We start from the raw sequence: 14937 nt of genomic DNA on the forward strand, positions 1-14937 counted from the left end.
TGGCTCAGTCAGTTAAGCATCTCACTCTTGATTTCAGCTCAGGTCATATCTCAGGGTTTGTAAGATCAAGCCCCGCGTTGGGCTCTATGCTGACGGTGCAGAGCCTGCTTGGACTTCTCTCTCTTCTCTCTCTGCCCGTTGCCACTTGTGCTCTCTCTCTCAAGAATAAATAAACATTTAAAACATATATACTGAAAGTAAAGACAAATCATCTGTTTATGTGATGTAATGTTGTTGTTTTAAAGAATGCAATTCCTCAGGACCTTGTATCTTCATTGTGGCTTTTACATTTTAAAAGGCAGTTACGGGGCACCTGGGTGGCTCAGTCCTTTGAGCATCTGACTTCAGCTCAGGTCATGACTTGTAGTTTGTGGATTCGAGTCCCACCTAGGGCTTTGCGCTGATAGCTCAGAGCCTGCTTGGGAGCCTCTGTCTCTCTCTCTCTGTCCCTCCCCTGCTTGAGTTTTCTTTTTTTCTCTCTCTCTCAAAAATAAAAATTAAAATAGGGGTGCCTGGATGGCAAATTCGGGTAAGCATCCAACTTCAGCTCAGGTCATGATCTCAGGGTTTGTGGCTTTGAGCCCCATGTAGGGCTCTGTGCTGACAACTCAGAGCCTGGAGCCTGCTTCAGATTCTGTCTCTGTCTTTCTCAGCCCCTCCCCTGCTTGCCCTCTGTCTCTGTCTCCCAAATATAAATAAACTTTACATTTTTAAAATAAATAAATAAACAAACATTAAAATAAATAAAGACATTAATTAATTAAAAATGCAGTTAATTTCATCTTTCCTTCAAAATCTTACCTTTCCCCCTGAATAAGATAATATACTATTTTAGCCTATTTATCTCGTTTCTAACCTACAGTTTATTTTTTAAATTGCCATTCCTTTCTATTCTTTTCATCTTTAAGATATGTCATGGCCACCCACATGCTGAAGTTTCAACTTAACACCTCGTGCAGCGGATTCACAGCACATGAAACATAGAAAGTACATGCTGATGGAACCTTTATTTGCACTCTGCAAGCAAACTTTTACAATTTTTAGAACTATTAATGTCATAAAAATGTACTATATTGGACATTGTACTACTAAATAGAGATTTTAAAAGGCATAAAAATAGTTTATAGTACTCTGCTATAGAGAACGAGGAAAGTATAAGACAAAACAGAATTTACATTTGCAATTCTTATTATTTTGTGTTTATTTGTTTTTTGGTCTCCCCCTGCTTTTTGAGCTTCTAAATGTTTCTAATTCTCTTAGGGCTTCTGCCATAAAATGATATCATTCTCTTTATGGTTGGTCCATAGCATGACCCACACCATTTTTTTTTAAAGGTCTTAGGGATTTCTGTTGAGAAAAAAGATGAGAAAATTCAGTACTTGCCTTTAAAAACTGAAGGAGAAAAATAAATTCACTGAGCACTTCATGCCAAAACTCTCAGGCCCTGTTCTAATCAATGGAAGGAGTATGATCAATGATTTCTTTCTCTTTTCTTTCAAAGGCAGAGCTATTGTAATATGTAACCTAAGAGAATTTGATAGCATTGTCCTGTCCCTCCACTAGGGTAGGCTGTCCCCAGGGTGGATCATCATTCAGCTCCATTTTATGCTTTACCTTTTCCTTCTGGTATACAGTAGGCACTCTCTTTACCTACCTACTCTTAACTGATTCGCTGGATTAATTTTTTTAATCTCCATTTATTCGGTAATATACCAAGATGGATACTCAACTACTCCAGTTCAAGGGCAAAAGTTTGCAGCTTCATTGTATTTTCCAGGGGACTTCATTATATTTTCTAAGACCAACAATTTGTACAATCATGAGAAATAATAAAGAGTGGTTGTATTAAATCGCTAAGTTTTGGGGTGGTTTGTTACATAGTAAGAGATAAGCGTAAAAGCATCCCAGTCTTTTTATGGCTAAACAAAAATGAATTCCATACTTCAATCTGTGAAAAATAAGTGGCTAACATATTATTCTTTTAGCAATATTATTGAGCAAGCATTATGTTACATTTCGAAAAGCAAAGAGTTTTAGGTGCCTGGGAGGCTCAGTTAGTTGAGTGTCTGACTTTGGCTCAGATCATGATTTTGGGGTCCATGGGTTCGAGCTTCATGTTGGGCTCTGTCCTGACAGCTCAGAGCCTGGAGCATGCCTCAGATTCTGTCCGCCTTTCTCTCTGACCTACCCCACTCGTGCTCTGTGTCTCTCTCTCCCTCTCTCTCAAAAATAAATAAAAATATTTAAAATTTTAGAAAAAGCAAAGATTTTCATTTAGTTATTCAAAAGTGTATTATCTGAGCAACTACCAATCTTTCCTATTCAATGAAAAAGGAAATAAACTTTTAATTCCAAGATTCAATTTTTTAAAATATATATTTAGGGAAAACAAAGAACTGGTGAAAAACCATTGAGTAAAAATTTCAAACTCCTCTCTTTTGCCTAGCATTAACAAAGTTATGAAAGCATTTACTTATGAATAAAATATACATATAAGAGAAATAAAAAATAGTCATAAAAATTGTATCTAATAAGTGTCTTGATATGAATACAGAAGAGGTTCTATTAAGAAAAAATGTGCTCCTTTTCTGCCCATTGAAATCCCAAGATAACCAATGAAAGCTTGATATAAAAATCATTTATACATTATGATCCAGAGGTCATGGAGGGAGGTATTAAAGCTATTTCCAAAGGAAAATTACTTTTTATGCTTCTTGCTTACTTTGTCATCCCCACACTACAACGATCCCATCCTTAGCAGGGCTAGTGGCCTGTCCATATTTATGTCAATGCTCATGGTGAATGTACATAGAAATTGAGATATAAGAGGACAAAATGTAGGAGATCTTCCCAGCGTGTAAAAGACTCTGGTTTTCACTTGTTCACAAGCTTTCAGAGGTAAAGGATTCTGTACACCCAATTCCAATGGTGCTGGACATCAGCGGGATGTCTTATAACTCAACTCAGTTCTGACACTAACTACCTGGAGATAGTGTTAGATTCCACAGAGTAAGAGTTCAGTCCCACAAGACTGAATCACACACATACAAGTTGTCACCCGTGCTTCTGACAAAACAGCTATAAATCAGAGATTCCCATGACCCCTCCTTAGGTTTAATTTGCTAGAACAGCTCACAGAACTCAGGAAACCTATTTACTCACTAGACTACTGGTTTATTACAAGGGATATAACCCAGGAGGGAAGGGATGCATAGGGCAAGATTTATGGGCATGGAGCTTCCATGCCCTATTCAAACTGGACATTCTCCTCAAATAGCCATATGCTCTTTTTTTTTTTTTTTTAAGTTTATTTATTTATTTTGTGAGAGAGAGAGAGAGCGAGCGCAGGAGTGTGAGCTGGGGAAGGGCAGAGAGAGAGGGAGAGAGAGAGAATCCCAAACACGGCTTGAAGCCATGAACTGCGAGATCATGACCTGAGCCCAAACCAAGAGTCAGATGCTTAACTGACTGAGCCACCCAGGCATCCCCCCACCCCCCTAATATCCTTATGTTCACCAACTTGGAAGCTCTCTGAACTGCATCCTTATTGGGTTCTTATGGAGCCTTCCTTACCTACCTACTGACTAAATAATTGACCATTGGAGATTGATCCAACTTCCAGCCTCCTCCCTTCTCCTCCCTACCCGCCCCCCCCCCCCCCCCAGGACAGGAAGTAGGATGAAAGTTCCAAACTTCTCTGCTTCACACTACTGGCAACCAACTCCCACCCTTAGGTGAGGTCCAAAAGTAACCTTAGCAACATAACAAAAGACACCTTTATAGCTCTCATCACCTAGGAAATTCCAAGGGATCTAGGAGCTCTGGGTCAGAACTGGGGACAAAGACCACACCTGTGTTTCTTATGAATCATAATATCACAAGAGACCTCAAAGGAGTCTTAGCAGTAAAATAGAACCAAGAAGGTAGCAAGCACCAAATATTTATCCAGATAGGCACTGTGCTAAGCTATATAAGTTGTGTTGTTTAATCCTCTATCATATGGGAATTACCACTGAGCCGGTTTTATGGATGAACAAACTGAAGCTCAGATATATCTGTGGGTTACTCATAGTTGCACAGCCAGAGAGTGAAGGAGGTGCATTCGAATCTAGGTTTGTGGGTTTCCAAACTCTATGCTTTTACAATGTGCCTAACTATTAATTCCAAACAGGTTGCCCTCCTTTTATTTCATTACTGTTTTAGGTGATGAGGGGTAGGATACGGGTCAAGGGAAGAGAAACAAATTCCAACAAATTCTAAAACAAACCACCTACAACTGTTTTTCCTCTCTCCGTTTTTGATTCTCTAATAACCCACCTTTGGAAAAGAAACATGTTCCTCAAGCTTGGTATTTTTATGAAGTTTGTAGGTTATAATAATTCTCATCAATTTGAAGGCACAAATGACAAATTATTTACTGTCGTAGAAAACCGGATTAAGTTCACAAACTTAGGTGGCTCTGAGTTCCTTTCACTGTTACAATAAAGCAGTTCAGAAAAAGATAAATAGAATAAAATTATTCCTTTTGGAAAAATATAAAAGTTTCATAAAAAATCTGTTTCTAGCTCGTCAGTATGGAATTTGTCACTAATCATTTTAAACTATGCCCTTTTATGCTTCTTCTGTCTCTTTTAGCTTTCTGAGTAGTTCTTTGATGTAACAAAGACAGTTTCAGACAAGATTTCAGTTCATCTGGAAAAAAAAGGTTTAAGTCTGGAGGCAAAATGCAGTGTATTTAAAATTTATATACTCTATAATGCCTTTGTTCTGAACTTGAAGATCCTGCAAAACTTCTAAGCTTCTTTGCCTTCCTCCTCTAAGCTCATTTGTTCTTCTTTTGCTTATTATCATGCAACTGTGACTTTAACTGGTGGTTCCATTGTTTAACTACATGCAGAGTCATGGCTGACCCTTTCTGATCAATTGCCAATCCATACAGGTTTGACTGATAAAAGAGCCAATTAGATTTAAGCAAATTAAGGGACATCACCAATGTCAACCACTTATTAAACTGAATGCTGAATTCCATGCATACAAAACACTAATGCACTGAGCACCATTAAGAGTTGAAATCCTAACCCCATTAGTAACTCCAGACCTTGAAGGGGTAAAGGTCATAGGAAAGTTTCATATTTATGGATTAACATTTGGATTCCATTTTTATTTTTTTTATTTTTTCCCTAGAACTCTTGAACCTTCACTATAATGCTATTCAAGAGCTCAGATTAAATATATTCTTCATTTCTAAGAGTATCTTCGTGCTAAATAGGAGCATTGTTATTACAAACAACCAAAAAATATAGTAGTTGTAGAAACACAAAAACCTGAGTACACAGAAGTGGGTAGAGATATGTTATGTACATGAAGGAAAAATAACTCCCAGACTCTTGCAGTTGACCGATTAATATTTCAAATACATTTTTAAAATAAAAAATGTATGCTATCGGGGTTTGTCTCTGTGCACCTACGGGCTGAGCTGTTGGCTGTGTGGTCTCACTTGCCTTAATTTCCATCTTCAAAATAACTTGCGTTTATCAGGTTATATTTTTCATTTGTTTGCTCAAAGTTAAGAGCTTTATTTTTTGATAAAATGTTATTAAACAACACAACACAATGAAAAAGAAAGACCTGATGGAATTAATCAGGGTTTATTGGTTCTCAAAATTTTTTCCAGCTTTATTGAAGTATAAACTGCATATTAATCATATTTTTTTCTCATCAGAAAAATAGAGAAAGCTAGTATCAAAATAGATGTTTCATAACCATCAAATAACAGATGACGTAGCAGGGTAAGAGTTTTTGCACCCTGTCCCCTCACCTCTTTCCAAATTCCTATGCTAACTGTTAAATCTATGCTTACCTAAGTCACCACTATAGGGAGGGAGTCAAAGTGTGATGGGTTGTTGCAGCTTGAGGCTATTTCTTACCTCCAATCTCTGTGCCCTCCTTGCAGTCTGGGCCCCAGGTTGCATCTGCATGATCAGAGCATTCCCACATTGGATACTACCTTCAGAGGAGGTCACATTTTCCACAGCTGGTTACAATATAAGGTTGCTCGGATCGAAAATGAGGCATGAACAGGTCTGAGCCATGATAAGTTTACAATTTAAAATGGTTAATTAAGCTATCCTGACTGCCTGATTTATTCATTCACTCACCAATTATTCGTTATGCACCTACGATGCAGATTTGGTCTAGGCACTGAAGATAACATGAGGGGCCCCTGGGTGGCTCAGTTGGTTAAGCATGGACACTTGATTTTGGTTCAGATCATGATCTCAGGATTCCTAAGCTCTAGCCCCATGTGGGCTGTCAGTGCAGGGCCTGCTTGAGATTCTCTTTCTCCCTCTCTCTTTCTCTCAAAATAAATAAATAAACATTAAAAAAAAGTGAATACAAAACAGTCCCTGCTGTGTAGCTCCTTATAACCAGTGATTGTGACAGTCAATCAGATAGGCCATTTCAAAATAATGTGCTTGTACTATAGGATACCTGAGGGCCCTATCTCAGTCTCGGTTGGTAAAAGATAACTTTCTGAAGACCTTATTTCTAAATTGAAACCTAAAAATATGAGTAGGACTTGGCCAGATCTAGAGGGTAAAGGAAGTTTTCCTGGTCTACATTTGATAGCAAACATTTGATTAAAAAAAATGAGCATTTCTGTTTTGCTTAAGCCTTCCATTATTATATTTTTAAACTACACTGAGAAGAAATCATAGCTAAGGGTACTATCATTACACATCTTGCATAACCCAGCATTGAAAAAATAGTAGGAATTTAACATCACCATAAAAGAGACCTAATATTGAAATCAAGGAAATGGCAATAATGGTAACAATCCAAATATAATGGAAAAGTAAATAGCATATAGAACCTTTTCTGCCCATAAGTTGGTTCACTTCTGTACATCGGTTCATTTATTATTCATTTCTGTACGAAGCACAGTTCACTGGACAAAGGCATGGAAGATTTCTTTAATAACTCTCAGTACTAATTTAATTCTACTTAAACACACATATTCTAGTGAATGCCACATGCTTTTCAGCATGATTTTATGTGTAAATCAGGATAATATGTTTTCAGATCATTAAGTAAAAGGAAGCATGAACTAAAACCTATTTAATCAATGAGGTGTCACCTTTAAACTGCCACAAGGTCATAAAAAAGATAATTTCAAAGCTATAAGTTTCCTAATTGTAATCAACAACAATCTAATGATGAAAAAAAAGTCTGTCCTAATGGCTGTAATAAACTTGAGCAAATCACTGTCTGTCTTTGAAGACATTTTGCTTCCTCTTTGGGTGAAGTAACATCTCCCCAAATCTCGATTTCTGAGTGTGGCAAGTGAATGATTGCAACATACCAGAGAATATGAGCCTTCAGAACAGTGTGCAATGGCACGAATAAGCCTCCACAGAGTAGAGATAGAAGTGAACTCAGCAGTTGACTTCAGTAACTGTACCACTAGAAAAATTTTTAGTTTCTTCCTGTTTGCATAATATTAATTCTTCTACTAACCACTAACAGATACAGGTACAGACTGTATTCAGCTGGCATTAGATGCTTGCTATGTTTAACTGAATATTACACACACACACACACACACACACACACACACACACACATACAGATTTACCACAAATTATTAGGCGTTCCTAAACAGATGAACAGTGAATTAAATCAGCCTTATTTTATGAATGAGACACAGCTTGCTGTACATTACAAACCATCTAAATCAGTGAGAATGCCATGAAAAGAATATATAAGTCATTAAATTCCCACATATCCTATTAGGAAGGTATTGCTATTTAATTAAAAAATCTCCATTAAAGCACTCATTACTCTTTAATTTAGAAGTATTATATACCAACATATAGAATCATCAAATGTTCTTTTTTTTAAAAATTTTGTTTTGAATGTTTCTTTATTTTTTAGAGAGAGAGAGAGAGAGACAGACAGACAGACAGACAGAGAGACAGAGTGTGAGTGAGGGAGGGGCAGAGAGAGACTAAGACAGAATCTGAAGCAGGCTCCAAGCTCTGAGCTGGCAGCACAGAGCCCTTGGCAGGGTTTGAACCCACAAACCTGGAGCTCATGACCTGAGCTGAAGTTGGACGCTTCACCAACTGAGCCACCAGGTGCCCTAAGTCATCAGATGTTGTATCACTTCTAGCATGTTGAGTCAGATTTAAAAATGAAAATATGAATACTCAAGGTTTCTTTTCTTGATTTTGTTTTGTATTATATTTTTGGCCTCAATTCTTAAACAAGCCTCTATATAAATTCAGTCCCCCTTTTTATTGGTTTATGAAATATGACTCTGAGTTGTTCAGCTCTGTCTCTTTCACACATTCTTAAACAATGCAGCTTCTGCCATATAGAGTTTCAAGTGTTTTGGTAAACATCTATTCATTGAGTCTTATAATGTCATGAAAGATGGATAATGATGAGTGCTTTTATGATACAGGAGGTATTGAATCTTTCCTTGGGAAAAGGGTTCCATACACATTGCAGGTTAACGCTTAATTTTCCACCAGCAATGAGATTTTCGCTGCTTTCATACCCTTTCTGATGGGAGACATATTTATCCGGTCCCACTGGTTAACAACATAGTGACGTGCTCCCTTTGTCCAGAGCACCTCCTTCTTGAGGCCGTTAGATTCCATTTGCTTCAGTATTTTCAGAAATCATAAATTTCTGAACACTCAATGGAGAATCACACTCTTATTATTTTGAGAAATGTTTTTTGTTAAAGGGCTGTACATATCAATCTGAGAGGGAGTGTTCTTTTCAGCAATTAGCCCCACAAATAGTTAAAACAAGGTGGAATTGACTACAGGCCAAAATAATAATTCTAAATAAGTCATCTTTTCATACAAATAGTTAAAATGAAATATATCTGGATTGTATCACATATAAAAGTGACACTATTGAACTCTAATCATTAGGACATGGAAGTTAAATGTATTTTTCCAGTGGTATGAGTAGTGTTCCTATTGTATAAACTGCACACTGGCCTTTTTTTGGCATCTGGAAAGGTTTAGATATATAAGGTTCTTTGAAAAACCAGGAATGAGAACCAAAGCTCAAACTGAAAATATAAATTTTGAGGGGCACCTGGGTGGCTCTGTCAGTTAAGTGTCCGGCTTCAGCTCAGGTCATGATCTCATGGCTCATGAGTTCGAGCCCCGCATCAGGCTCTGTGCTGATAGCTGAGAGCCTGGAGCCTGCTTTGATTCTGTGTCTCCCTCTCTCTGCCCCTCCCCTGCTTGCACTCTGCCTCTCTCTGTCAAAAATAAACATTAACAAAATTAAAAAAAAAGGAAAATATACATTTTGAGTCTAAGTGAAATCTCCAAACAAAAAAAACATTTCCCAGTCTTTTTAACATGAACAGCAAGAGATATATGTGTGTGACATATACCTACATATACACACAGTGCAAGATGAAAGCAGTCTCGACAAAAACATTAATAAAAATCAACAAAAGGGTCTCAGTAAAACAAAACAATGACAATCCAAACACCAGAAACACAACTGAGCCTCCAAGTTCTAAAACAAAAAATTTTTCACACAATAAACAAGCGCTCAGTAGACTTGAAGACTTCGTAGAGCATTTATATAAATTTGTGTAACAAACCTTGTTTATAGACTTACCCCCTGGTGGCATTGCAATTGTTACGGGGTCACTTCTCAAGCCGCCTTGGCTATTGGAAACATGCACTTGTACAGTATAGTTAGTGAAAGGAACCAAGCCCTCGATGAGCACCCAAATGTCGGTCTCCTCACCACTGTGCATGACTCGTGTGCCATTCAGAAGGGTGTAGTTATGATCTTCTGATAAAAAAGAAAATTATTAAAATTAACGTATATATTTAAGAGTTCATTCATTTGTCTCAGTGGCCAGGGCAACTGAGTTGTTATTCTAAGATAACGTGAAGCTCTTACAAGTATCATGCCCATAAGGAAAAATACTGCACGGACATACAAATTCATCCCTTGAGGGATTATTTACAATTGTTCAAGGGTTTTTTTACCCTTGGATTTTATGCGATGTGCAGCCTGGAGGAAATCACACTCTTTCCCCCATCTAGAATGGTTCCAAATCCAAACGGTACATTCAAATTATACATGTCGATATTTCATTTATCATCAGTTGGGGTATTTGTTGCTCATTTTCATGAAAGGTAGACCACCGCTTTTCCTCCAACACCTCTTCAAATCAGAATTGGCCAGAATATTCTGAAAAGCAGTATGTGCTCACTTTGGGCAGAAGCTCTGGTTTTAGCTCTATGTTAAACTAAAGAGGCTGCCTGGTTTTGTACGAGAACCACCTTCAGTGAACTCACCGAGCTGCACCACCACCCTCCTTCCAAACTTGAACAAACCCATTTTCAAATAGTATCATGTCTGAGATACCGGAAAATACTGAGGGTTTTATCTTCCTCTTCTACACAAATGAATTACATTCAAGGTTCAGAAGAATTAGAAATTAGGCTTAAAATGAGATGAGGGCCACTCAAAATCCCGTCGTAACATTTATTTCATCGTCTATATTAGATGCTTTCCTGAAAAGCTTACATGAGGCAAATTTTTCAGAATATTGGTGAAATTTAGTAAAATTTAATTATAACTATTATTTTGTTTTGGGGGGTGCAAGAGAGCAAGGGGCAGAGAGAAAGAGAGAGAGAGGAAAAGGAGCTCACCCGAAGTGAGGTTCATATTTCACCCAAAGCAGAGCAGGAGCTCCCCCCAAAGCCCGGCTCAAGCTCACAAACTGTGAGAGCATGACCTGAGCCCAAGTCAGATGCTTAACCAACTGAGCCACTCAGTCCCCCTAGTTACAATTATTCTTAAAACACAGAAGAGGAGACCCATTAAGAATAGCAATATTTACCTCAAATAGCCTTTTTTCTTTGCCACAACACTTTTTATTGTAGTACCTTTCATCACCCCACACAAATTCTACAAATATAGGCATATGAATAAAAAACACACATGTTGTTGAACTTTAAGGGGAAAGCATATTTGCAAGATTTCCAGATAATGATACAATCTTTATTGGCTAAATGTTTAAAAATTAAAAGATGACCACATACTGAAAATGATTTTGCATTGCACAATAAACAAAATCTAATATTTGCAATATTTACAAAAATATCATATTTTTGTAATTTTTTAAAATATATTTTTGAAAGTTTTTACTTATTTATTTTGAGAGAGAGACAGAGAGAGCGAGGGAGGGACAGAGAGAGAGAATCCCAAGTAGTGTGCTCTTTACTAAGTTACTTAATATTTCTAAATCTCAGGTTTTTCATCTGTGAGCTGGGAATGATAATACTTTGATTGCAATGTTATTGTGAAGATTAAGTGAGATTATTTCTTTACATACCCAGCAGGTAACTGATGTTTATCTATAGAAGCTAGGAAGTATGACTGTTTCCTATAGTACAACTGATACATTCCAAACAAACATTTAAAACCAGAAAGTGATTAAGACTTCTGCATTCTGTATTTTACTTTCTTGGTAGCAATTACCTACCTATTACATTCTCCCTCTCTCCCACCCAACAATGTATTATTAATAAAAATTCTATCTTTTTCAACAAACAAAACAAAATTAATGACACCTGCTACCACTAGGTCATTGTCCCATCAGGTTATACGCCAAACTCTATCATTAATAAAGATCAAATTACGTAAAAGATGTATGTATCTCATGTCTAGTTATGATAATTTTCATGAAATGTGGGTAAGGCAGACAAAAACTTTAAAAATATACAGAAATTTAAAAAGGTACCTTTTAAGAACTTTGGGAGGAAGGGTGTAGCTGAAAAAAAAAAATGATTGCTGTAAAATACACAGGTCTAAGGTGTTTTCTATGACCAGAAGAAATCCCTGGTGTCACATAAGAATTTATTACTCTGAATTTGAAATTGGAACATTCAAAGGAGTGGTTTATTCCCAAGAGAATAAGTGGTGCTTATGGGCTAAAACACAGGGAAAATAATTTCTATTCACTTTTAATAAAATAAGGCGAAGATATATTTACCGCTTAAGAATTATTATAAGTTCCTAAAATGCAAGTAAACACCACAGCTGTCTGTATGTAACACACTTCAACAAGAAGTCCTGAAACCTGAAAATTCGCCTTAAAAAGACTTTTATAAGTGACACTATATTAGCTATCATAGGTTCTTTATAACTAGTCAACCTGATTAGACACAAGATTGTTGACTCCAACCGCATACAGAGAGCAGGTATTGCTACGTTCCGATAACAAGGTGCCCAGGATGCAGAAGACATAGTTCCTGCACTCAAGAAACCTGGGCAAGTTTAAATACGAATCCTTGTAAGCACTAAGAAAAGTTACATTATCCACATTTGAAGATCTCGATTTCCCATAACGTCAAACTCCATGGAAGCATTTCTGGTTCTAGCTGACACAATTGCTGTTGTCACGTGCCCAGCTGTAAAATTTCAGAAAGGTCAGCTTAGCCTGTGAGACCCAGGGCGAGGGTCAATTGCCCCTGAAATTGTGTTACCTGAGCACACCTCACACACACACACACACACACACACACACACACACACACACACACACGCAAATGAAGATTGTAAAATCACAGTGAAAATTCTAAAATTAAGCCAAGAGAATACAATTTTCAAGCCAGGTGCAAACGTAAGATCAATGAGTTAACATCTATGATTATAATACTAGTGTGGTTTTTTCCCCTTGTATTTTGTTTGTTTTTGAAAGAAATTTCTAGCCATAAAACAAACACTTTTTTGTTAGCTTTGAAAATGGTGTGGCAAGGGGAAATATATTAAATACCACTTTATTCTAAGTTTCCCAGATAACATTAATACATGGTAATTATACAATTAGTTGTAACATTAAGTTCTAGTTATAGAACAATGATTACTCAGTAATTATAAGAAGTATATAATTACTCAATAATTATGAGAAGTATGCAATTACATAACCATTTCGTTCAGCTCACAAAAAGAACTTGTACATCTACAGGAACCACACAGCCGAATGAGTCCAATGCTCCCTTACCCCCGAAGGACACACAGCTCAATTTCATAGGCCTAGAGCAACAGACAGGATTTCAACCCTCAGTGAAGCCCCAAAGTCTCCAGATTCAAAACCAAAACGGGATCCACAGATTTGGGTTTTCTCCACTTTATTCTGTCTTCACTTTCTTCCTTTGAATTTGACCAGTTTGAGTTCCTAGATCTTGGGGGAAAATTCTTAAAATGCAAGTCCTCAGATACCCCTTCTTGAGAGGGTCTTGCTTTACTGCTTCTCACTGCGTAAACTTGGTTTTCAGTGGGCTGGAAAATGCAGCCCCGTTGGTCTAGCCTCAAGAGTCAAGCTGGAAAATGTTAAAACGATAAGCATTTCCTATCAGAGGTGACCATTTCTGTCTGGTCAGCCTTAGCGCTGACCCCATTTGTAAGTATAAGTGGACGGTGCAGGCCCAGTTAAGCTCCAGTGTTCTGGAACCACAACTCTCCCATCACCCTGCCCCCAGGCACTGTGAGTATGAAAAGGAGCTCCCCTCATTCACCTCTTTGGTTGTGGTCTGCACCACTGGGCTTTAACCCAGGGGTTGTACTCAGCACTTTGCAGATGAGGTCATCTACACTAGTGTTCTGGGGTTCACCTCCATTAAAATCACCTGGGGGTACTTCATCAACATCCACATCCCTGAGTTCTACTCTGGACCTACCGACTGAGACTCTCAGAAGTCAGGGCCCAGGAATCATTGATGATTCTTCTTAAAGCATGCTGAATTACTGATTTGAGGGTCATGTAATCTACGTTCAAGCTAGTCTTAAAGCAATGATCAAAATTTATTTCCTCTGTTTCCCAAAATAATTAGGTCACTTTTGACATGCTTGTCAATGATGCCTTTAGACTGAAGCTTTGGGCTATAAAATGTTTATTAGTGAAATGATGCATCTTCAGTAAGTATAAAGCAGCCTCTTGAGCCAGACTTATCTTTTACAGACTACAAAAGCTATGACTTTGTCCTGTAAGAAACACTTAAATACGCATAGAAATAATTTTTAAAATGAGCAATCATTTTTCACACTTGAGAACAATAACTTCAGGTTTTCTAAAAAGTATTTCTCTCTCTTTCAGTCTTCCCATTGAGGTTGCAGGGGAAGGAGAGATTCTTTGCTATTGGCCAACATCATGCATCACAAGCAAAAGACCCATAAGTTTTGTGTAGATCGTGTAAAATTTTTAAATAAGCTCCTGGAGGCTATCTCAGGATATTCTACATTCTACAGGATTTTCAAAGAAGTTAATTCACTCAGTGAATTTCTGCTTTATTTCTGATTTATTTTGAAGAAAGAAAAAGTGTTAAATTGAGAAACAGCCCAAATAAATCTTACAACAGATTTTACTTATAAAGAACATTTTCTTAGCTTCAGATGTGGCATCCTACAAAAATGTTAATAGCACTAATGCCCATTTTCCAAGGCCAAAAATCTTACATTTAACGTTATTTGTCAAATAGTAAGATACTTTCTATACAATTCTTTTTTTAAGCAAAACCAATGTAAATAGATATGTATGATTCAGGGATGCGTAAATGATTGCTGTCTCAGGAATATCATCCTATGGGGTTCTCTAGATTGATATAACATAAATGGGTATCCTTTCCCATTCTCGTTATAATCGTTGTCACAAGAATTTTAATGCACCATATATTCCATAATTTTTTCTTCCTCTGTGCTGTACTGCTCTGACCTTTTCAATATTCTATAATTTGACTGGCTGGCCATTTCAGTTCTCTTCTTTTTACAGCCTTATTAACTTGTGGGAAAGAGGTGAAATGAACAACCAATCAGAATACATAATATTGCAAAGGTCAGCGTAGTCTTGTACAGTATCATCACACACAGAAGACTGTATGC

At 37.2% G+C, this 14937-nt stretch overlaps 1 protein-coding gene across 2 annotated transcripts in view; it reads right to left on the reverse strand.

Annotated features, from left to right (window-relative positions):
* USH2A (usherin) overlaps positions 1-14937 on the reverse strand; it is a 745506-nt gene that overhangs the window by 288025 nt on the left and 442544 nt on the right. For both annotated transcript variants that reach the window (XM_058701414.1, XM_058701413.1), the window contains one exon: positions 9658-9837. In XM_058701414.1, the coding sequence (XP_058557397.1) occupies positions 9658-9837 (180 nt within the window). The remainder of the gene's footprint in view (positions 1-9657; positions 9838-14937) is intronic.

Source organism: Neofelis nebulosa, chromosome 15, assembly GCF_028018385.1.
Source record: "Neofelis nebulosa isolate mNeoNeb1 chromosome 15, mNeoNeb1.pri, whole genome shotgun sequence".
Taxonomy (NCBI): domain Eukaryota; kingdom Metazoa; phylum Chordata; class Mammalia; order Carnivora; family Felidae; genus Neofelis; species Neofelis nebulosa.